Source organism: Gadus macrocephalus, chromosome 15 (genome assembly GCF_031168955.1).
Source record: "Gadus macrocephalus chromosome 15, ASM3116895v1".
NCBI classification, from domain to species: Eukaryota; Metazoa; Chordata; class Actinopteri; order Gadiformes; family Gadidae; genus Gadus; species Gadus macrocephalus.
In genome coordinates, this window is record NC_082396.1 from 1,108,243 (window position 1) to 1,133,411 (window position 25,169).

The window sequence follows — 25,169 nt, forward strand, 5'->3', positions numbered from 1 at the left end:
CTGATTTCCTATTACAAACAGACAATTATTTTCCTCTAAGGAACCGCCACTGAGCTAGAGAGAAGACCAGAGAGAAGAGAGAGGAGGAGGAGAAGAGAGGAGAGGATGGAGAGAGGAGAGCTGACAAGACAAAGTCACAGTACTCACACACATGGGGAGTATCTTTACATGTAGTCACTTTGTGTAAGTGTGTAAAACATGTTGGGTTGTTCTATATTGGAGATTAATTTACAGGTTCATCAACTAAAACTTTTACATTTCTTCAATGATTTCAAATGTTCCATCAATCTCGAAATAAGGGTTTTAGAAATAAACTATTTTATTTTTTGTATTACACTTATTTTTACAGAAACTGTATTTATACTGAACACTATTTGACTGGAATGTATCTATTCCCCTGAAATGATCCATTACAATGATAATGTTGGCCTATGCATTACAACATTTGCCTTTTCTTTTTATCAAAAAAAGTGTAAGAACATTGAATTGTTTTGTCGTTCAATATTCAGAAGTTAAAACCAATAGAAATTTTAAAAATATATATGTATTATTTATACATGTTGATCCTCTAAACATGTTCTACAAAACTGCAACAAATTTTATATCTTTAAGCGTAAAATAAATAAAGGGAAAACAGACACATAAATGGAGTGTAAGATAACCCTTTATAAAGGGTTATGTTACACAACTACAGGGTTAATTCTTAAAGATATTCTTCTCGTTAAATGACAGCAGTATGAAATGAATGCAGATCTCTCAGATCTCACAAGTAATAGTCGTTTGATTATTTTATTATCAAACAAAGGTCCTAGTCTGTTTGATTGACAGGTGAGATGATCAGGGGGGCAGAGTTTCTACCTTCTTTATGTAAATCTGTGCTGAGGATAGGATGGAGAGGCTCAGTGAAGGTGCAGCCAGTAGCAGAGTAGATATGAACCCTGGCTTCCACATCATAGAAGGAGACCAGACCCTCATCATAATCAGCAAACACCCCCACCTTCTGGAGCCCAGCTCTCAGAGGGAGACGGACAGAAGGGTTATCACTAAATAACAAAACATCATTGTTATAGGAAAGAGTCCAGTAACCCATCTCAGGGGTCCACACTGTCAGACCTTTTCTGTTGATGGACTCTCTGGCCACTCCTAAACCCCATGAAGTCTTGTCTTTAACCTGGACCTCAAAGTAAAATCTCCCTGAGGAGAAGCTCTGCCTCGTGAGAACAAATGTATACCTTGTAAATCTCTTAGGGTTGTCTGGGAGTTTCTTCCTCACACCTCCATCATGTACTTGTTTCCCATCCTCAGACAGGATGAGCTTGGGATGAGCTGTATCAGGATCCAGAGTCACATCTACTTCATACTGCTGGACCCTCTTCAGTTCAGCATCATCAGGCGGCTTCTTCAGCTCCATGTTCAGTGTCTCCTCCAGCTGATCCAGGGATCTCCTCAAGGTCCCTAGGTACGACGGAGGACGGACCTCCACCGTGGTCCAGTCCCTGGTGGGTGGAGGATCCTTCAGGGATCTGAAGGTCTGGAGGAAGTGGAGGTGGTCTTCAGTGTGTGAGAGCCGCTTCACCTCTGAGCTTCTATTGGTCAGATCTTCTATTTCCTGCTCCAGCTCTTTGATGAGGTCTTCAGCTCGTTTCACTGTGGATTTCAGTTTGTCTTTAACCGTTTGGTTGAATTCATCCCGGCCCTTTTCAACACAGCCTATCAGAGCAGTGAAGACCTGCCCACCATGGGCTATCTCTCTGTGTGCGTCTCTGTTGCTCAGTTCCACGGTGTCTTTGATCTCCTTAATCTTTTGTTTTCTCTCCTGGATCATCTGCGGAACTTCAGCCTCTATCTTCCCCAGCCGGGCCATTTTCACTTCATATTCCTCCTTTAGAGGTACAACAGGATGGGACTTGTGGTCTGCCTCTGTGCAGAACAGACACACACACACCTGTTCAGTCTGGCAGAAGAGCTCCAGAAGTCGTTCGTGTTTCTTACACATCATGTCTTCCAGACGGTCCATAGGCTCAACCAGCCGATGTTTCTGCAGGCGAGCGACTACCTGATGTGGCTCCAGGTGGGTTTGGCAGTAAGAGGTAAAACACATTAGGCAGGACTTCACGGCCTTCTGCTGGGTCCCAGTACAGACGTCACAGGGAACTTCTGCTGGTTCAACACAAGGCTGCTCTTTTACTCGTACGGTTGTTCTAATCTGAGCAGCCAGCTCTGATAAGAAGGTATTGACCCGTAAATCAGGTCTTGTATGGAAAATCTCGTTGCAAACAGGACATTTGTACTGGACTTGTTCATCCCAGAACTTTGTAATACAGGTTCTGCAGAAGTTGTGTCCACATGTGGTGGTAACTGGACTGTTGAACACATCCAGACAGATGGAACATGAAAAGTTCTCTTCAGACCACGACGTGTTAGCAAAGGCCATTCCTATAAACGCACAACAAGGTTCATGTATTGAGCAATTATAGATTTCTAATTCAATAACAGGAAGAGAGGTTTTACCTACTCCTCAAAGTTGTGTTGCTTTACTCACCTCGTTCTTAATTTCTGTCCGACTATTTGTTCCAAAATGCATTTATTTTTCGCCTAAAAGAGAGGACAGCTTACACATCGGGTGGCTTTGGTTTCTATGGATGTTAAGTTTCGTTTCCTGAACATGACGTCCTCTCCTCTCCTCCCCTAACACATGGCTCCTCCCATAACACCTGGCTCCGCCCCCACGGTTCACTGACGTTTCAAACTTTCACACCCTGAATATGGGCGCATTCTGTAAAGGCCGCTTAAAATGGGTTGATATGTTCTCGTCTTTACGACATTCAAATATGTTCAACTTTAAAAAGACTGGACACAGAGAGCCCGGGAAAAAAAAGTACACTTTGTGTTTCAGTGGTGATTTGTGACTAACTGAGTAAGAGCTGTACAAATACATTTGACTTGATTTTGACTGTGCCTGCCTTTCCCAGATTCTACCCTCATAAAACCTCAAAGTCATGTGACACGGGGTAGGGCAGACGAACCAGACCGACGAGTTCACCTTCAGTCAGAGCCAACAAACACTTGAAGCCGTGCGGCAGTTAATTCCACTGAATTCAAAATAGGTTTACCTAGAAAATTCACAAATGATAAGACAGAAGACTTACTGTATTGTTTCTAACAGTATGGTGGGGATAGACCCCCCCCCCCCCCTTCCTGAGACAAATATTCCTTCACTTGTCATATTGCAGTCCTTAATAACTGTATGGAGAAATCAAAATGCATAATATTAATGATAATGAAGTCATAATATCATGCGAGAAATAAATAAAAATTCAAACTCCGCCTTATTCTTCTTCAACCTGTCCCCAGGTGTCTCTGTGAGGATTTTCAAGAGTTTTAAATGTGTCATTTCTTTATGATTTGTTGCGGCTGTGGACCGACGGCCCGCCCTCATATGTAAACCCTCCTTGTGTTTGACATTTGTATGCAAACTGCCAGAAACAGGAAGGGGTTAGATAGTGTTTAAGGATATATGTGGTAATGGAACACACACACACACACACACGCTAGGGATGGGCAAAATGATTCTTTTCCGGGAACTAGTTCTTTCAGTTCAGTTCAAACGATTCGTTTATTTGATTCGTTCGTTACGTCAGATTATGTCATTTGGTGTCTGCCCCCCCCCCCCCCCCCCCCCCGCGAGACGGCCCAAAGCATATTTTAAACGACTTCTAGGCTCTAACCCCCGTGAAAATCAAGAAGAAATACTATATTGTATAACCAAACGTCCCACCAAGATTCATACCACTTGCTTACTCTCTATATTTCATTCATGGTTTTACATTTATAATTTTATTTTACTTTACATTTAATTATTCATTGTTCAGGCATTACAGAACTTTCATGGTCATAAATAAAAAATACGAACTGCAGTTACATTTCTTTGTTTGTTCTTAAATTGACGTAGAATGGAGCAAAGACTCCTTGGATTGGGAAATGCATTTATCCAATATACAGATGGAGGTCAAGTCTATTTTCGAAAAAATGTAGGGGGATTTGAGTGGCCCCACATAGAATGGTATGACCCAAGATACGTCAGACAGAGAAAGCGCGCATATTCGACGGTACCGCCTTGTCATTTGTTTACCCAGGTGCCATTGCAACACCATTGCTACCTCTCATTGGCTGTATCTTTGAGAACGTTGTGGACTCAATCAATATAAGTCGCGGGGAGACGAAGCTCTGTTCGTTTGTATATTTGATTTACGTGACCATATTTTTGGTTTATGTTAAAAGAAAAGAATCAAAGAACCAGTTCTTCTTGTTTTGGGGAACCAGTTCTTGTCGTTCACGTTCGGGATTCGTTCGTTGTAACGAATCGGTCGCGACCGACTCATCCCTGACCCTAACACACACACACACACACACACACACACACACACACACACACACACACACACACACACACACACACACACACACACACACACACACACACAATAAGATATCACGGCCAGTATCGACCTCTGCTCAGGAATCAAGTGAGTGAAGCGTTCCCAAAGTGTCTTATGTTCAGGGGAAATCCCCATCTGATCAGAATCCATGGTTTACTGCATGAAGGGAGACCCAGACGACCTCTGATAGCACCGTCAGGTCTGTGTTGGACCGTCCCTGAAGGTCTGTAAGCCAATCACCTGCTCACGTTGCCAAGGCGATGGCACTGAGACCAGGCATGTATGGCTTATGACGAGGACTGCTGTAATAAACCAAAGAACTCTGATAAATCCCTCTCAATCGTTGTGAACAGAGTTAGGGATAGGATAGAATCATAAGAAAAAATATCTATTCTTTTATTTTTCATTAAATTGAATGAGAATTGTCTGTACTTTTTACTATTTAGCAATTCAGACAAAACGTATTGAATACCTTTAAGGTCATCAAGGGGCCGGTAGGAATGGGGAGTCTATCAAAGGGACGCCTACAGCTTGGTAGTAGACAGTGGAGATCGAACCCAGTGCCCTTTGTCTGGGGGACCTAACACCCCACCCAGACACTAAACGGACATCTCAGTCTGACCTCCAGTGTCCTCTCTGCCCCCACGGGGGTCACAGAGCCCCGTGGGGGCAGAGAGCGCCCGCTGCCCGCTGCCGAGGCACCACCGCCGCGCAGCGGGCAGCGGGCAGCGGGGCTCCGGCGGGAGACAAGCGCGGCCAGCAATCCCTTTCTCCTCCATGTCGCGGTTCATGTACTTCAGGCAGCCAGAGCCAATGTTCCTTTCCCCCAATTCCTTCTCAACCATGGCTGAGATAACCCCCACTACGAGTCTCGTTGTGGCAGTACAGCAGCTCGGTTATCCAAATAACCGATCGTACCGATAACGCCGTCGGGGTGGCGACCACCCTCGCCCACGAGATGGGGCACAACCTGGGCCTGTCTCATGATGCTCCAGGCTGCGTCTGCCGGTCCTCCCAGCCCCAGAGCGGTTGCATCAAGGCCCCGTCACACGGGTAGGGAGATCCCCTGCCTCCTCAGAGCCCTCAGCACCATACGCGACGCCACAATAAGAGCTACTCCATCCACGTTTATCTATGGTATATATTTGAACAGTCTGCTGGTTTATTATCGGAAAAGCACAGACCTTTTGTAACAGTTTAACCTCAGTTAAACTCGTCTCTAGCTCTTAAAGTTGAAACTTGGTGAGCGGTGTGTTTCTAACAACCTGCCACTGAACATCACCAAGACCAAGGACCTCATCCTAGACTCCCGACGGAGCAGAGCCCCCCCTGCCCCCCTGTACATCAACGGTGACGGTGTGGAGGGAGTCCACGTCCTCTGCTGATCCCTCCTGGTCGGTCAACACCTCGGCGCTGGTCAACAAGGCCCAGCGGCGGCTACACTTCCTGAGGGCGCTCAGGAGGGAGCATCTAAACACACGGCCGCTGGTGACCTTCCACCGGTCCACCGTCGAGAGCCTGCTGCCCCGCGCTGTGTCAGTGTGGCCCTCAGGCTGCACGGAGGCCGACAGGAAGAGACTGCAGAGGCAGTCACTGGCCGCCCTCTGCCTCCCTGAAGCACCATCTAGGGCTCCCGCTGTCTCAGCAGGGCCAGAGGCATCCTGAAGGACCCCCCCACCCCGGCTACCATCTCTTCAACCTGTGGCCCTCTGGCAGGCGCTTCAGGTCCATATAGGCCAGAACAAATAGACTCAGGAACAGCTCCTCTCCCAAAGCTGTCACCATACTGATCTCAGATCTGCACTGATGTTCGTTGTCTGTTTGTGGACTTTACTGTGTATTCAAGTTTTACTGTGTATTTACATTTTTATTTATTTAATTTTTTATTTATTTATATTATATATTGCTTTTGTATATTATTATATATTATATATTCAATAACATGTGTGCACTTTTATGGAGCTGCTCATTGCATTTCGTTGTACTTGGTAAAGCTTTCTATTCTATTCTAAAGAAGAAATACATTGTTTATAACTTAACCTTTTCATCAGAGTTAAAGACAACACTTTTGTGAATGTAGTATTATGTAGTATTATATTATTCACGATTTTTCTTTTGTCCTGTCCAAGATTCTGTGACCTTTATTTTCTTAGTTACTATGCTGTTGCGTGTCTGAGCCAATAGATGGCAGTGTGGGATAAATAATGCAGTTCTGAAGCACTAAAGTGATGAAAGGAAAAAAGACTGTTTGGATGAAGGAATTCCCCTTTTTTTTGTATTTACACGAAACACATTGGTTTACAAAGTAAACTATATATGGTAAATATGGAAAGTGGATTCTAAAAATGTAAAGCAAAGTAAAATGGACGGACGTTGTCTCCCTTCGTTGTGTAGAAGGAGATGAAGCTGTTGCACGGCTGATGCGTGTTGTCTGAGTGTAGGGGGCTGAGGTTTGAGGAGATGATGTACGGTTGATAAAAGCTGCTTGGAGTTACCAGGGCTGTGGTCGATCATGTGGGGGTAGAACCGGGGCCGTGTCACTGAGGGGCTCGCTGTAGGCCTTCTGATGTTCCCGCTAGGCTAGTTTGTGAACAGCCGGTCCTGAGTCCTTAAACGCCGCTCCAGGACACACCCCGTTCTCTTCAGCAGTCGTAGCTCACTGGTGTACCGGGGGGCTGAGCGCGGGAAGGGGACGGTTCTGGGCTGGACTGGGGCATGGCGGTCCAGGAGGGGGCTGAGGGATGAATTGTAGAGATCCACAGATTCAGTGACTGAAGGGGGGCTGGCAGCGAGAGACGGAGGAGGTCAGTAGTCATGGTGACTGGGTTGATGTTTTTAAGGTTCCTGAAACTGATTGGTCTGTTGGGCTTATTGAGGGGGGGGGGTTCTTCTATAGGTCATGTCAAAGAAGAGTGCTCCTCTGGTGCCCCCGTAGTGTGGTGTAGGGTCAAGCCGTCCTGGTGTGCACCGACTGGTCATTCCACGTTCCAACTGCTGTGAGACGGGCCGGTTCCCCGGACTCAGCGACAGGGCCTTCTTCTGAGGCTTTGTCTGCTGTGCTCGTCAGAAACACATGTACTGGAGGCCCTCATTCAGGCTCAGATGAAAGCCGTGGAGGGCAGCAGAAGAATCCAAAGGTTCCCGGTGAATGGCAGGTATTTACTGAACAGAATCCCTTTACGTCAGAAGAGAACAACTAGCTCCGCTAACGTCAGTGCTTGGGGCTTCTTTTGTTGCTGGACGCAACTTCTTTTTGTCGCCCGCCCGCCCGCCCGCCCGCCCGCCCGCCCGCCCGCAGGGTTTTAGAAGTACATTTTTTTTATTTTTTGTATTACACTTCTTTTATTACAGAAACTGCATTTATACTGAACACTATTGGACTGGAATGTATCTATTCCCTAGCCTGGCTATTGCCAGATCAAGCTCAATCGTAGTTTGCACGTTGGTGTTAACGTGGCAAAAACGTATCGGAAGCAGAAAGAAATGTATTGCTCTTCTCCATCTCTGGCAGAATGGGTGCGGCTACACAGTCGATCTATTCCCCTGAAACAATCTATTTAAATGATAATGCAGGCCTACACATTACAATGTTTAACCTTTTCTTTTTTATTAAAATCACGACATTGGATTGTTTTGTCATTCAATATTCAACTATATATTACATTTTCAAATTATTATTCATACATATTAATCCTCTTAACATGTTCTACATTACTGCAAAAAAATGTATATCTTTAAACGTGTAAGAGAAATAAAAGGGAAAACAGACACATAAATGGAGTGTAATATAACCCTTTATAAAGGGTTATGTTACACAGCTACAGGGTTAATTCTTAAAGATATTCTTCTCATTAAAGGACAGTATGACATTAATGCAGATCTCTCAGATCTCACATAGTAGAGATTCTAATTCAGGAAACAACATTAGTTGTTTTGGTCGTTTGATTATTTTATTATCAAACAAAGGCCCTAGTCTGTTTGATTGACAGGTGAGATGATCAGGGGGGCAGAGTTTGTACCTTTTTCAAGTAAACTTGGATAGAGGATTGGATAGAGAGGCTCAGTGAAGGTGCAGCCAGTAGCAGAGTAGATATGAACCCTGGCTTCCACATCATAGAAGGAGACCAGACCCTCATCATAATCAACAAACACCCCCACCTTCTGGAGCTCAGCTCTCAGAGGGAGATGGACAGAAGGGTTATCACTAAATAAGAACACATCCTTGTAGTACAAAAGAGTCCAGTAACCCGTCTCAGGGGTCCACTTTGTCTCACCTGTTCTGTCGATGGACTCTCTGGCCACTCCTAACCACCATACAGTCTTGTCTTTAACCTGGACCTCAAAGTAAAATCTTCCTGAGGAGAAGCTCTGCCTCGTGAGAACAAACATATCCTTTGTATATCTCTTAGGGTTGTCTGGGAGTTCCTTCACTACACCTCCATCATGTACTTGTTTCCCATCCTCAGACAGGATGAGCTGGGGATGAGCTGTATCAGGATCCAGAGTCACATCTACTTCATACTTCTGGACCCTCTTCAGTTCAGCATCATCAGGCAGCTTCTTCATCTCCATGTTCAGTGTCTCCTCCAGCTGTTCCAGGGATCTCCTCAAGGTCCCTTTGTATGACGGAGGACGGACCTCCACCGTGGTCCAGTCCCTGGTGGGTGGAGGATCCTTCAGGGATCTGAAGGTCTGGAGGAAGTGGAGGTGGTCTTCAGTGTGTGAGAGCCGCTTCACCTCTGAGCTTCTATTGGTTAGATCTTCTATTTCCTGCTCCAGCTCTTTGATGGGGTCTTCAGCTTGTTTCTCTGTGGATTTCAGTTTCTCTTGAACCGTTTGGTTGAATTCATCCCGGCCCTTTTCAACACAGCCTATCAGAGCAGTGAAGACCTGCCCACCATGGGCTATTTCTCTGTCTGCGTCTTTGTTGCTCAGTTCCACTGTGTCTTTGATCTCCTTAATCTTTTGTTTTCTCTCCTGGATCTTCTGCGGAACTTCGGCCTCTATCTTCCCCAGCTGGGCCGTCTTCACTTCATATTCCTCCTTCAGAGGTACAACAGGATGGGACTTGTGGTCTGTCACTGTGCACAACAGACACACACACACCTGTTCAGTCCGGCAGAAGAGCTCCAGAAGTCGGTCGTGTTTCTTACACATCAAGTCTTCCAGACGGTCCATAGGCTCGACCAGCCGATGTTTCTGCAGGCGAGCGACTCTCTGATGTGGCTCCAGGTGGGTTTGGCAGTAAGAGGTAAAACACATTAGGCAGGACTTCACAGCCTTCTGCTGGGTCCCAGTACAGACGTCACAGGGAACTTCTGCTGGTTCAACACAAGGCTGCTCTTCAGACCAGGAAGTGTTAGCACAGGCCATTCCTAGACACAGACGACAAGGTTCATGTATTGAGCAATTATAGATTTCTAATTTAATAACAGGAAGAGAGGTTTTAACTTCTCCTCAAAGTTGTGTTGTTTTACTCACCTAGTTGTTACTGTCTGTCGGACTATTTGTTCTATGATGCGGATTATTTTCTCACCTAAAAGAGAGAACTGCTTCCACATCGGGTGGCTTTGGTTTATTTGAATGTTAAATTTCATTACCTCAACATGAGGTCCTCTCCTCTCTTCCCCTAACACCTGGCTCCTCCCCTAACACCTGGCTCCTCCCCTAACAACTGGCGACCTCCCGTAACTCCTGGCTCCTCCCCTAACACCTGGCTCCGCCCCCACGGTTCACTGACATTTCAAACTTTCACACCCTGAATAAATTAAAATTCTATATTTTTTTTGGTTGTTGTGGCTTTGGACCGTCGGCCCGCCCTCATATGTAAACCCTCTTTGTGTTTTACATTTGTATGCAAATTAACAGCAGCAGGGAAGGGTTGGATAGTGTTTAAGGATATTGTCAGGTTTCACAAAATGGCAGACGAGAACCCAATAGCACGACAAGAGAAACAGTTCAGGTGAAGAAACTGTTTATTCCAAGCAGAGGTCAAACCAGATGGTCAATCCGTGTAGCAAACAAATCCAGTAGGAGCAGGCAAAAAGGAAGGTCGAAAGTCACATTTACATTTACATTTACAGTCCAAACAGGCAGGTCGATACACGAGCAGGCAGGTTCAGGATCAGAATTAGAAGACACGGGAGAGCTAGGTAACACACTAGACCAGGGATGGGCAACTGGCGGCCCGCATCCTCACTCAGTCAGGCCCGCACATAATCAAAAAAAAATAAAATAAATAATAATAATAATTGATAGAGTTACAGAAAACTCGGTCAAGAAAGATGAGAAGAATTTATAGAATTCGAAGGCAAACCCATGCTTCTAGTTTGCTTAGAAGCGATATCAGTCATTAAAGATATCCACTTAAGTCGCCACTACAACTACTACAACTGCTTGTTGGGTTTGAGTTCATCGAGTTGTTGCACTTAATGTCGGGCCACTGTTTTTCAGTTTTTTGACTTCATTGAATGATGATGTATGTGAGCCCTTTGCACTGATACAAATACTGACCATTCATGTGGCTGTTTGAGCATGGAAAACATGAAATTAATGTATGTTGGTTCAATTAAAATACCGTACATAGGTTATGATTCTGGATGATTTTTTAGGTAGTGGCCATCCCCAAAATGCAGCAGAATACAGGAAATCATGTCTACCAAATTCAAAATTGTGTAGCTTCTCTCAGCTCACGTTTAGTTGAAGTGTGCAGTCATGTGGCCCTCCGATGGTAATGATGAAAAATGTGGCCCTCTTTATCATGAAAGTTGCCCATCCCTGCACTAGACAATCTGGCAGAGAGCTGAGGGAAATGGACCGGTCCATATACTGAGGGGCTGATTAGCGGATGAGGAGCAGGTGAGTATGGGGGTGGGGCCAGCCAGGTGAATGAAAACAGCAGGTAATGCAGAGCAGGAGGGGATGGCAGAGTCTGAAAGGACAGGAGTTAGTGTGGCACAACAGGAAACAGACGACTGAAAAACTAAAGCCTTGCTGAAGTTGTGACAGATATAGTTGATGGAACAGGTAGGGGTTAGACAGTGTTTAGGGATATATGTGGTGATGGAACAGGGAGGGGTTAGACAGTGTTTAAGGATATATGTGGTAATGGAACAGGGAGGGGTTAGACAGTGTTTAAGGATATATGTGGTAATGGAACAGGTAGGGGTTAGACAGTGTTTAGGGATATATGTGGTGATGGAACAGGGAGGGGTTAGACAGTGTTTAAGGATATATGTGGTAATGGATCAGGGAGGGGTTAGACAGTGTTTAAGGATATATGTGGTAATGGAACAGGGAGGGGTTAGAAAGTGTTTAAGGATATATGTGGTAATGGAACAGGGAGGGGTTAGACAGTGTTTAAGGATATATGTGGTAATGGAACAGGTAGGGGTTAGACAGTGTTTAAGGATATATGTGGTAATGGAACAGGGAGGGGTTAGACAGTGTTTAAGGATATATGTGGCAATGGAATAGGGAGGGGTTAGACAGTGTTTAAGGATATATGTGGTAATGGAATAGGGAGGGGTTAGACAGTGTTTAAGGATATATGTGGTAATGGAATAGGGAGGGGTTAGACAGTGTTTAAGGATATATGTGGTAATGGAACAGGTAGGGGTTAGACAGTGTTTAAGGATATATGTGGTAATGGAACAGGGAGGGGTTAGACAGTGTTTAAGGATACATGTGGTAATGGAACAGGGAGGGGTTAGACAGTGTTTAAGGATATATGTGGTAATGGAACAGGGAGGGGTTAGACAGTGCTTAAGGATATATGTGGTAATGGAACAGGGAGGGGTTAGACAGTGTTTAAGGATATATGTGGTACTGGAACAGGGAGGGGTTAGACAGTGTTTAAGGATATATGTGGTAATGGAACAGGGAGGGGTTAGACAGTGTTTAAGGATGTATGTGGTAATGGAACAGGGAGGGGTTAGACCAGGGACGCGGGAAGTCAGTCCGAGTGGGGGGTGCTGAGAGAGAGTCTATATAATGACGTCATAATAAATGCTGCGCAACATCCATTGTTTACAGAGACGAGATGAAGGGTGACGTCACATTCAGGGCTCCACTCTGATAAATACTATTCTGGTGTGTAAAAAGACTAACTCTGCCAACCAGCCCCTGTTATTCACAAACGTTAGCAAGTAAACAATGTGGAAATTAGAGTCAACTCGGCTGATACTGTGCTGAATTTCACACACTAACAACATGCTGACAAGCTGTTGCGGTCCGGGATTATACACAGCGTTATAACAAGGATTCAGGGGGTTATTTCTAAAGGTTTACAAAGGAAAGTGACAGTTAAAGAAAGCCTTCATTTTCATCCAGAGTGACGAGTTGTCTGATATGAGGAAAGTGACGGTTTCTCTGTCAAGTGAACCGTCCGTCCGTCCGTCTTTGCTCTTTTTTTGCCAACCCGTTTACGTGCGGGATTCCAGAATCAAAACGATAACATTCAACGTGTCTATTAATATGGCCAGCAACATTTTACACCAGTTTTAGAATGTTTTGCACTACAACAGATGTTGAACACCAACATGCTTATGTAAAATCAGCATAGTACCATATTCAGCTATGGACAGATTACATACGGAATGCAGGGAATTGGATGTCCGGCTGGTGTTTTGATCGCGAAGTTTCGACTTCTTGGGGCCAAAAAAATCGGAAAATACTTATTTTCTGTGACACATTGTTGTAACAAGCTTGACTTTTCGAATTTTCCCGTCGCGCACATAGCATTGTTCTGCGTTGTGCGTCATAGCCTACGTCAGCCTACACATACAATGTCCTAAATAAAATGAAATGCTAATATGATAAATTTAACAAAAAGGGTGGACGTCAATAATTTCATGAAAAATCATGTTGTATGATAAAATTCTATTGATTTGTTCAGAAAACTTTCTCACTTGCAGTTACAGCCAGGGACCGCCAGGGGGGTGCTGCAGCACCCCAAGCATCCCCACTTCCCGCGTCCCTGGGTTGGACAGTGGTTAAGGTTATATGTGGTAATGGAACAGGGAGGGGTTAGACAGTGGTTAAGGATATATGTGGTAATGGAACAGGGAGGGGTTAGACAGTGTTTAAGGATATATGTGGTAATGGAACAGGGAGGGGTTAGACAGTGTTTAAGGATATATGTGGTAATGGCACAGGGAGGGGTTAGACAGTGTTTAAGGATATATGTGGTAATGGAACAGGGAGGGGTTAGACAGTGTTTAAGGATATATGTGGTAATGGAACAGGGAGAGGTAAGACAGTGTTTAAGGATATATGTGGTAATGGAACAGGGAGGGGTTAGACAGTGTTTAAGGATATATGTGGTAATGGCACAGGGAGGGGTTAGACAGTGTTTAAGGATATATGTGGTAATGGAACAGGGAGGGGTTAGGGGGCGTCTTGCTCTATAGGATAAATCAGGTTAGGCTGCAGACATTGGGGATCAAACCCAGAACCTTTCAGCTTGGAGTCGTATTCGCTCACCACTACACACACACACACACACACACACACACACACACACACACACACACACACACACACACACACACACACACACACACACACACACACACACACACACACACACAATGTTGTGTCTTAATTATCAAATGTTGAAACATACCAACATTTATTGTATCTTATTGTTATGAGTAGTACCTCTCTATTTGCATGCGTTAACCTTGAGAACACAACTTTGACTACATTGGTAAAACTTGAACTGTAAATCTCGTGGTCCTCTAGCGACCTGAGACTGCCACCTACTGTCATGCATATGTAATAGCCAATCTATGCACACAAAACCCACGTGTCACGCTAGTGTTTTCCCCAAAGTGCATTCCGGGAGCATTATCACAAGATGCTGCTGTAACTTAATCAATGCATTATATAGATTGGTTAATGATGATATAATGATTTATAACTTTAATCCTGCTGCTATCTGTCTATCAAACTCAATCTGGAAACAACGGCCTCACTGCCCTCGAGTGTCCTGCCTTGGACAGTTCCCGTTATTTTTTTTATAATTAAGTCACTAACATCATATTTTTTTTTTTTGGATGACAAATAAAAAAATATTTAATAACTTTATTTTTCTTTCTAATACGTCCTTTCTCTTATTTATTGCATGTTTTTCTAGGGACATGTGTGGACACGCTGAAAAAACGACCTCAAGTGATCAAATATGAAACAAATACCCTTAAAAAACGATATAAACTATCTCAAACAAGTTGTTGTTCACATAGTGTTTTAATGGCTTTTGCAGTTCCTTCATCACATTGTATTTTTTTAACAGCTGAATAATTTAAATAAATTATGACAGAAAATGAAAACTAGACCAAAACAACCATACATGTGCAACTTTCATTTGATTATTTAGAAAAGCTCTGAGCAGATGAAGTTCCAGATCAGCAGAACCAGAACAGTGGATTGGTTCTGGTGGTGGACCACGCGGAGGTATGGCCGCTGTTCCTAACGTATCCTCATATCACTGTGATTATAACGGGTCACCCTCAGTATTCATTCACGTTTTGTGCTTCATTTCTAGTCCAAGAAGTACGACAGCAGGAAGACTGTGGTAGCGAGGATGCGTGCGGTGGTGAACCACGTGGACAAGGTACCAGCTGGGGGCAGCAGGGCCCTCCGGCCCAGACTTTATGAGGGGCTTTCTACTGCTCACTGTTTAGTCGTAGACAGTTATTAATCCACAGTGTCTTACAGTGAATTCAGAAACGGGTTTAGGGATTGACTTGAACTACAAGCAAACTGGCGTCCGGGGGCTACTGGTTAAGGAGGTGGACCGGTAACCGGAGGGTGACCGGGTCGAGTCCCGACCGGTAGGTGAGCTATGTGGACGGGGGGAGTCGTTGTGCAGCACTCTCCTCCGTCCTCGTCCACAGAGGAGGTTCCCTTGAGCAAGGCACCTGAAGCCCCCGGGCTGCACTGCGGCCGCCCACTGCTCCGGGAACGCCGGGGTACCCCCCGTGTGTGTGTGCCCCCGTGTGTGTGGACAAGGTCACTCCTCTGTGTGTGTGTGTGTTCACCAGCTCCCGGACGGGTCAAGAGCAGAGAGAGAGAATAAAGGATACCTTAACTTAACTTAACTTCATTTAACTTCATTTAAATTGGAGGAATATGCTTCCAATGTTCTAAATTGGCCGTAGACTGGCAACAGATAATCCACAACAATATTAAAAACAATAATTGTTTTAACACGCACGCCTGCCTACACACAAAAAAAACACCCACACAACCCCTGACCTGGTTGTTAGACGGGCCGGTTCCCGGACTCAGCGACAGGGCCTTCTTCTGAGGCTTTGTCTGCTGTGCTCGTCAGAAACACATGTACTGGAGGCCCTCATTCAGGCTCAGATGAAAGCCGTGGAGGGCAGCAAAAGAATCCAAAGGTTCCCGGTGAATGGCAGGTATTTACTGAACAGAATCCCTTTACGTCAGAAGAGAACAACTAGCTCCGCTAACGTCAGTGCTTGGGGCTTCTTTTGTTGCTCGACAGCAAACCCAAGGCCTTGGAGCGCGACGTCACAGAGATGGACCCTGCACTCCGGTTAATGCTGCAGGAGAAGGAGAGGGCTGTGAGGACGCTGCAGGAGACTGGGGAGGTATACTCACAGGCATGGCACGCACGCACGCACACACAGACACACACACGCACTCACACAAGCGCACACACACAAACACACACACACATCCGACTCAAACACACATCCGGCACAGAGGCCCCACTACTTCCTGTCTGGGACCAGAAGTACATGATCAAAATAAGTAAAAGTGAAAGTATGTGATTTACTACTCACACATGCTCCTCCTCATCTCCACCTTCTCTGTCCTCTCATTGGTAGATCATCCGCTAGCAACAGCTTCTTCAACTAACCGTACAACTCTAAAGATCTATGCTCTAAACATGCCAATGGAGAGTTTACAAGGCATTTTCCAATAGCGAGAAATCCATAAAGGTTTCGCGTCTCCTGGATTAAGGAGATTATGTTTTAATTTGATTGGATTTATTAGTTAACCATGTTCCTCAAGCCTTGTATGATCGAAGAGACACGTCAAAGGTGTTGTTCCTCCACAACATGCAAGGTGTGCAGCTCCCCCAGTGGGAGTTCTGTTGTACTACATCAATTTTAGATTCTCCAATCTAAATGGGGTGACTTTGGACATGTGAACACACTTAATGTGTAATGTACGAAAATAATGAACAGAATCCTAGATGAGCTAGAGAAGAGAGCATAGATAAGAGAGAGGAGGAGAAGAGAGAGGAGAGTAGAGATAAGAGGGAAGAGGAGAAGAGATGAGAAGAGAGGAGAGCTGACAAGACAAAGTCACGGTACTCACACACATGGGGAGTATCTTTACATGTAGTCACTGTGACCTTTGTGTAAGTGTGTAACACATGTTGGGTTGTTGTAAATTGGAGATTAATTTCAACTACAAACTTTTACATTTCTTCAATGATTCAAAACGTTCCATCAATCTCGAAATCATCAAAATAAGGGTTTTACAAATAAACAATTTTATTTTTTGCACCCACTATTACACTTTCTTTAACACAGAAACAGTATTTATACTGAACACTAATGGACCGGAATGTATCTTTTCCCCTGAAATGATCCATTACAATGATAATGTAGGCCTAAACATTATAAAATGTGCCTTTTATTTTTTCTTAGAATCACAAGTTTAAGAACATTGAATTGTTTCGTCAATCAATTATCAGAAGTTAAAACCAATAGAAATGTTAAGAAAACAAATTATTATTAAAACAATTAATACTGTTAACATGTTCTACATAACTGCAACAAATTGTGTATCTTTAAACGTGTAAAATAAACAAAGGGAAAACAGACACATAAATGGAGTGAAATATAACCCTTTATAAACGGTTGGATTACACCACTACAGGGTTAATTCTTAAATATATTCTCCTTGTTAAATGACAGCAGTATGACATTAATGCAGATCTCTCAGATCTCACATAGTAGAGATTCTAATTCTATTCTAATTCAGGAAACAACATTAGTTGTTTTGGTCGCTTGATTATTTTATTATCAAACAAAGGTCCTAGTCTGTTTGATTGACAGGTGAGATGATCAGGGGGGCAGAGTTTCTACCTTCCTTATCTGAACTTGGATTGAGAAAAGGATAGAGAGGCTCAGTGAAGGTGCAGCCAGTAGCAGAGTAGATATGAACCCTGGCTTCCACATCATAGAAGGAGACCAGACCCTCATCATAATCAACAAACACCCCCACCTTCTGGAGCTCAGCTCTCAGGGGGAGAAGGACAGAAGGGTTATCCATAAATAACAATACACCATCGTAGTACCAAAGAGTCCAGTAACCCGTCTCAGGGGTCAACTCTGTCTCACCTTTTCTGTCGATGGACTCTCTGGCCACTCCTAACCACCATGCAGTGTTGTCTTTAACCTGGACCTCAAAGTAAAATCTCCCTGAGGAGAAGCTCTGCCTCGTGAGAACAGATGTATAGTATGTAAATCTCTTAGGGTTGTCTGAGAGTTCCTTCCACACACCTCCATCATGTACTTGTTTCCCATCCCCAGACAGGATGAGACTGGGATGAGCTGTATCAGGATCCAGAGTCACATCTACTTCATACTGCTGGACCCTCTTCAGTTCAGCATCACGCAGCTTCTTCATCTCCATGTTCAGTGTCTCCTCCAGCTGATCCAGGGATCTCCTCAAGGTCCCTACGTATGACGGAGGACGGACCTCCACCGTGGTCCAGTCCCTGGTGGGTGGAGGATCCTTCAGGGATCTGAAGGCCTCGAGGAAGTGGAGGTGGTCTTCAGTGTGTGAGAGCCGCTTCACCTTTGAGCTTCTATTGGTCAGATCTTCTATTTCCTGCTCCAGCTCTTTGATGAGGTCTTCAGCTCGTTTCACTGTGGATTTCAGTTTCTCTTTCACCGTTTGGTTGAATTCATCCCGGCCCTTTTCAACACAGCCTATCAGAGCAGTGAAGACCTGCCCACCATGGGCTATCTCTCTGTCTGCGTCTCTGTTGCTCAGTTCCACTGTGTCTTTGATCTCCTTAATCTTTTGTTTTCTCTCCTGGATCTTCTGCGGAACTTCAGCCCCTCTCTTCCCCAGCTGGGCCGTCTTCACTTCATATTCCTCCTTTAAAGGTACAACAGGATGGGACTTGTGGTCTGTCACTGTGCACAACTGACACACACACACCTGTTCAGTCTGGCAGAAGAGCTCCAGAAGTCGGTCGTGTTTCTTACACATCCTGTCTTCCAGACGGTCCATAGGCTCGACCAGCCGATGATTCCGCAGGCGAGCGACTCTCTGATGTGGCTCCAGGTGGGTTTGGCAGTAAGAGGTAAAACACACTAGGCAGGACTTCACAGCCTTCTGCTGGGTCCCAGTACAGACGTCACAGGGAACTTCTGCTGGTTCAACACGAGGCTGCTCTTTTACTCGTACGGTTGTTCTAAACTGAGCAGCCAGCTCTGATAAGAAGATATTGACCTGTAGATCAGGTCTTGTGTTGAAAAGCTTGTTGCAAACAGGACATTTGTACTGGACTTGTTCATCCCAGAACTTTGCAATACAGGTTCTGCAGAAGTTGTGTCCACATGCGGTGGTAACTGGACTGCTGAACACATCCAGACAGATGGAACATGAAAAGTTCTCTTCAGACCACGACGTGTTAGCACAGGCCATTCCTAGTAACAGACGACAAGGTTCATGTATTGAGCAATTATAGATTTCTAATTCAATAATAGGAAGAGAGGTTTTAACTACTCCTCAAAGTTGTGTGCTTTTACTTACCTAGTTGTTACTGTCTGTCAGACTATTTTTTACAAAAATGTGTTTTATTTTCCTCCCGAAAGAGAGAACTGCTTCCACGTCGGTTGGCTTTGGTCTCTATGAACCATAAGTTTCGTTTCCTCAACATGACGTCCTCTCCTCTCCTTCCCTAACACCTGGCTCCTCCCCTTACACCTGGCCCCTCCCCTAACACCTGGCTCCGCCCCCACGGTACACACCCTGAATGTTGAAGCATTCTTTAAAGGCTGCTTAAAATGCGTTGATACGTTCTCATCTTTGCAGCATTCAAATATGTTCAACCTTAAAAAGACTGGACAGTGAGTGCGGGATTTTTTTTTTTATTTCATATTAAGTTAACACTGGTAGTGATATAAGGCTTCCCTCTCAGATTCTACCATCATACTACCTCAGAGTCATGTGACTCGGGGTATAGGGCAGATGAACCAGACCGACGAGTTCACCTTCAGTCAGAGTCAACAAACACTTGCAGCCGTGCCGCAGTTAATTTCACTGAAATACAAATAGGTTTACCTAGAAAATTCTCAAATTATAAGACGGAAGACTTAATGTATGGTTTATAACAGTATGGTGGGGATATAACATCGCCCCCCCCCCCCTTCCTGATACAAATATTCCTTCACTTGTCATATTACAGTCCTTAATAACTGTATGGAGAAATTAAAATGCATAATATTAATGATAATGAAGTCATAATAAAATTATGTGTATTTTTTTGTTGTTGTGACTGTGGACCGACGGCCCGCCCTCACATGTAAACCCTCCTTGTGTTTTACATTTGTATGCAAATGAACAGCAGCAGGGAAGGGTTGGACAGTGTTTAAGGATATTGTCAGGTTTCACAAAATGGCAGACGAGAACCCAATAGCACGACAAGAGAAACAGTTCAGGTGAAGAAACTGTGTTTATTCCAAGCAGAGGTCAAACCAGGTAGTCAATCCGTGTGGCAAATAAATCCAGTATGAGCCGCTTCACCTTTGAGCCAAAGTTCCTTTCCCCCAATTCCTCCTCAACCATGGCTGAGATAACCCCAACTACAGTCTCATCGGGGAAATACAAGAGAGGTCAAAGAACCGACGTGTGAGGCGCAGTCGAGGCTGGTGATCAGAAATGTCGGTGGGGCACAGTAGGGGCACAGTGTGAGTGCACCCTAATAGCCCAGAATGAAACAGCCTAGTGACGCCCCTGGTGTCAACCAGGCGAGATGCCGACTAATGCCGAAATCAATACGCCGTTCGTGCGCTCGCTCGCTGGTAGGTAGCCACGATGCCACCTACCTCCACGCCCCCACCTGTCCACCTGACTGGGGTGAGCCGGATGCTGAAACATGGCTTGCAAAGTGTGAATCCAATCCCATGTATTAATACAGGTGGCATTCTGTGCTGAGTAGGTGACGAAAACAGTGGGAAGTGGAGAATGATGCTCATTTTGAGCATCATTTGCATAAAGGATCTAAGTTGTTAAGTGTCAATGTTAACTGCCCCTTATTACGCATTATTATTGAATAGTGAATATAAATGTATTAAATAGCATAATAGTAAAAATATTGACTTCATCCTTCAATACTTCTGCATTCAGAAGGTTGAATCTTGCCTGAATAATGTTAAGAAATGAAAAACTTTTCTGGAAGTTTGTGTGTGCAATGTTTTGTATGGGATTCGACCCTATGCTTTATTTTAGTCAACATGTCAAAGGTATTTCCACATTTCCAACATAAAATCTGTTGTTCATTCATATTCATATGATATCTCATTCATATCGTTTGGATCAGTGTTTCCCAACCATTGACTTTGAGTCTTCCACGGAGATGTTCTCTGACCACCCAGTATGCAAACAGTTGAATAATAGATGATTCTCATCAGATGATTCTCGCTGAGCAAAGAGTGTCCGCGCCCCCTCACAATGAATACTGCAGAAGCTCTGACCGGCGGGAAACTGTGGAAAGAAGTCTGAAATGATTATGCTCCCATTGTATTATTTAGCAAACATAAATTAACACAAAACATCAGTGGAAAACATGATGAAATGCAAAATGCAAGAATATTTTTGAAATAATAAAGCCATCATACAATATTTTCACAGCAATATTTTTAATATATTTATTTGCAATTATCCATAAACTTTTCTATATTACCACAGGATGAAAACACTGGTGTAGATTAGATTACTGTCACACATTATTCTCTGGTTTACCAATCTCAAACATATCAGAGCAAAAGCAGAAAGCAGTTTGGAAAATGGCACACAGTTGTTAAAAACAGTGAGAGCAGTAACATATATAGACTACATTTAGAACAACATTGCCAACAAACATACATAAAGACAAACATACAAATATACAAATAGATCAACATTGCAAAAAGCCTCTAGCTAGTGCTAGAGTCTTAGCCAGAACTGGAACATGTGACCACATTACTGCTATTCTCTCCACCATTGGCCTCCAATAAATTCCAGGTCATATTTGAAGGTGCTACTATTTACTTATATTGTCTATTATCCTTTTCGACCTGGTTAATTTGATCTGTAATCAGGGAACAATGTTCTGTTGCTAAATTAAATATCTAAAACGTGTTTCTTGCCTCTCTCCCTTAGCTCCAGCTCTCATTACAGCTAAATCCACTGTTATCCATCACTGTCCTACCGCTGCTGCAGATAGCTACTAAATTAGAGATTTCCTACATGCTATTTGTCCACCTTCCCCGTCCAACCAAAAGCTGTTCCTGCTTAGGAAGGAGTGGTGCCTATGTCTGAGTGCATTGCTGTGGACTGCCCCCCAAACGTCATGGCAGGTCGGCTGGCCACCTCCCCACCAGGAACACCAGCCTTCAGCCAACACCCCCACACCACCACATGGACATGAGTCTTTCCCTCTTCTCTAAAAAACGACATCAACCTATACTGGTGCTGTTTCGCTTGTGACGCTACCATTGTCCACTCAGACACCCATTGCAGTCCGAGCCTACCCCTGGGAGCAGGGATCCATTCCTTGCCCGTAAGAGGGCACAGGGTCGATAGGACGGCGTCTCGTCATGGGGCCTGGGAAGCCCCTTTAGACTGTCGCTGGGATGAAGAGCCATGCAAACAAGATTACATTTCGCTTGACTTGCTCCTGTTCTCCACTCATCAACCCGCCCCTCTCCATGTTGCTTTGGCCACAGCCGGATGTGCAGACCTTGGAGTGATGAGGTGGTGCGCGGGCCGCCTCTGTGATCTCCCTCCCGGGGGGCTTCTGGGAAGCCATGAAGGCCACAAACTGGCCCTAGAATGGTGCGGTAAAAGTACCGCGCCATTCTAGGGCCAGTTTGTGGCCTTCTTGGCTTTCCATATCTGAGCAGCATTCACCGGGGTTAAGGTTGATGCCACCCCCCCCCCCCCCCACTGTGTTAAAGGGGATCTCCAGCAGTGCGGTACCGAAAGGGAATCCATGGCTCCTGCCTTCTACAGATGGACACTGGTGAGCCGCATCAGACACCACTCAGAGCAGGAACCCCTGCATACAGTGTGCTGGGTTAATTAACAACGACCGCAGGGCGAAGGCCTCAGCAAAGGTAATGCATCATGTTTCTGCTGGGTCTGCCTTTTTCTGTGACCGGTGGCGTGTCTTTAATGATTAAACATAATGAAGCGTGTATAGTTGGACACAGGATGATAGGGAGGGTTTAGCTCAGGATGTGACGCAAGGTAGTGCGGGATGATAAAATCATTTTCACAGCATGTACACACACACACACACAGACACACACACACACACACACACACACACACACACACACACACACACACACACACACACACACACACACACACACACACCTGTGTTTACATCAAATGGTGCAACGTGTCAAACTGTTGAGGGCTGCAGCTGACCTTTGCATATCGATCCTTTACACTCCATTTGTATGCATGGCAGCCAAAAAGGACCACACCTTTTCCCTTCCCGTATTTTGGGACCACTAAGCAAATTTGTAAGCAGTGATTAAAAGCCCAAATCGTGATGAAACTGAAAAAGAGCTCTGTCAAATGCATCTTGTGTAATTCATTACATTGAATAATGTAATTTCATCTAATAAATTGTCTAATTGAATAGATGCCCTTACTCAGTAATGTAAAAATAACATCTTGTACGCAATGAACATTTATGAAAACAACTACCTTATTGGCCTATTTATTAAATGATAGGCCTGTTGATAACACATACACACACAGCTTTTTCTGAATCAAGTTTATGTCTACCAGTATACTGCTTATTGAACACCAGAGGGCAGGCAATGTCAATAAAACGCTTACGTGTGGCAATACACGTCCTTCTTCATTATCAAGAACCCTTTTATATGGAACTGTTTTGTATGAAAGCCAGTTGAAGGTATTTTTTATTCTGCCAGCAATGATGGCAATCATACTTTTCAGCAATTATGGATCCTTTGTGTTGATCTAACAAAGTATAGTCGTTATGGAGGCATAGTGAGCTGGGCGTTATTTAGATAACACACTTTTTAGTAAATTAATGACTGTCACTAAAGAGAAGAAAATTATAGATAAATAGAAAGAATAAAAAAACGTCATAAAACACATACATAAACACAGACAGACTCTCTCTCTCTCTCTCTCTCTCTCTCTCTCTCTCTCTCTCTCTCTCTCTCTCTCTCTCTCTCACTCACTCACTCACTCACTCACTCACTCACTCACTCACTCACTCACTCACTCACTCACTCACTCACTCACTCACTCACTCACTCACTCACTCACTCACTCACTCACTCACTCACTCACTCACTCACTCACTCACACAGACAGACAGACAGACAGACAGACAGACAGACAGACAGACACACACACACAATGTTGTGTTTTAATTATCAAATGTTGAAACATATCTTCTAGTAGGAGTAGAACCTCTCGATTAGCATGCGTTAACTCTAAATCTCGTGATCCTCTACTGACCTGGGACTGCCACCTACTGTCATGCATACGTAATAGCCTAAAACCCACGCATCAGTGTTTTCCCCAAAGTGCATTCGGGGAGCATTATCACAAAATGCTGCTGTAGCTTAATCAATGCATTATATAGATTGGTTAATGATTTATGATATTAATCCTGCTGCTATCTGTCTATCAAACTCAATCTGGAAAAAAACGGCCTCACTGCCCTCGAGTGGCCTGCCTTGGACAGTTCCCGTTATTTTTTTATGATTAAGTCACTAATATCATTTATTTTTTTTCGGATGACAGAAGATGGAAAAATATTGTATATCTTTATTTTTCTGCAGAGGGAGTTGGCTTTGTTTTGATGTAGAGTTGGGTGTCATCAGCGTAGCAGTCGAAAGTCATTCAATGCCGACGTGCGCGTCCGATTCATGGAGACGGGGCGGTAGTTGGCCGGTGCTGCGGGGTCAGAGCTGGGCTTTCTGGGTAGTGGCCTGATGGAAGGAGTTCTCAGAGGCGTGGGGTCACTGCCGGACCGGAGGGACTGGTTGATGGTTTGGGGGATCATGGGACTCACTGCAGTGACTTCCTATCAGGGCTGAGGGAGAGGGGTCCAGGTCCCAGGGGGAGGGCTTCGTCTTCCTTAGGACGGGTGAGGGTTGGGGTTCTGAGTGATGTCCGTGGAACAGCAAAGGAGCTGAGTCGTCCCGGACTGAGGGTCTGCGGATGAGACTGGAGATGCAGGAGGGGCGGAGGGGCTGGGGAGAAGAGGGGGGGGGGGGGGGGGGGGGGGCAGGAGAGAAGAGGGGGGGGGGGGGACTGGGGAGAAGAGGGGGGGGGGGGGGGGGGGGGGGGCGGAAGTACGAGCGATCAAAAGTGGAAAGTGAAAGTATGGTTGTTGTTGGGTTGTTGTATATTGGAGATTAATTTACTGGTTCATCAACTACAAACTTTTACATTTCTTCAATGATTTAAAAA

General features: G+C 44.6%; 4 protein-coding genes and 1 pseudogene across 5 annotated transcripts in view; all 5 read right to left on the reverse strand.

Annotated features, from left to right (window-relative positions):
- LOC132473507 (zinc finger protein RFP-like) overlaps nt 1-9,812 on the reverse strand; it is a 46,614-nt gene extending 36,802 nt beyond the window's left edge. Inside the window, exon 1 of the mRNA XM_060073674.1 lies at nt 8,036-9,812. Coding sequence (XP_059929657.1) covers nt 8,409-9,812 — 1,404 coding nt within the window. The 3' untranslated portion in view covers nt 8,036-8,408. The remainder of the gene's footprint in view (nt 1-8,035) is intronic.
- The window catches only part of LOC132473501 (E3 ubiquitin-protein ligase TRIM39-like), a 65,768-nt gene extending 55,798 nt beyond the window's left edge, over nt 1-9,970 (reverse strand). The window contains exon 1 of the mRNA XM_060073667.1: nt 9,921-9,970. The gene's annotated coding sequence lies outside the window, so the exon portion shown is untranslated. The remainder of the gene's footprint in view (nt 1-9,920) is intronic.
- LOC132473505 (E3 ubiquitin-protein ligase TRIM39-like) overlaps nt 1-19,871 on the reverse strand; it is a 48,273-nt gene extending 28,402 nt beyond the window's left edge. Inside the window, exon 1 of one of the 2 annotated variants that reach the window (XM_060073671.1) lies at nt 19,251-19,871. The gene's annotated coding sequence lies outside the window, so the exon portion shown is untranslated. The remainder of the gene's footprint in view (nt 1-19,250) is intronic. The other variant, XM_060073670.1, reaches the window with a different exon arrangement.
- Nucleotides 774-10,023, reverse strand: LOC132473500 (E3 ubiquitin-protein ligase TRIM39-like). Its single transcript, XM_060073664.1, has 3 exons — nt 9,999-10,023; nt 2,543-2,611; nt 774-2,436 (listed from the first exon to the last, which is right to left on the reverse strand). The coding sequence occupies exon 3, from the start codon at nt 2,432-2,434 to the stop codon at nt 809-811; it is 1,626 nt and encodes a 541-aa protein (XP_059929647.1). The 5' UTR covers nt 2,435-2,436; nt 2,543-2,611; nt 9,999-10,023; the 3' UTR covers nt 774-808.
- LOC132473601 (uncharacterized) overlaps nt 16,990-25,169 on the reverse strand; it is a 23,613-nt pseudogene continuing 15,433 nt past the window's right edge.

Bases quoted from the DNA above. Each gene is read 5' to 3' on its own strand.
- LOC132473500 (XM_060073664.1), bottom strand. From the start codon at position 2,434: ATGGCCTTTGCTAACACGTCGTGGTCTGAAGAGAACTTTTCATGTTCC.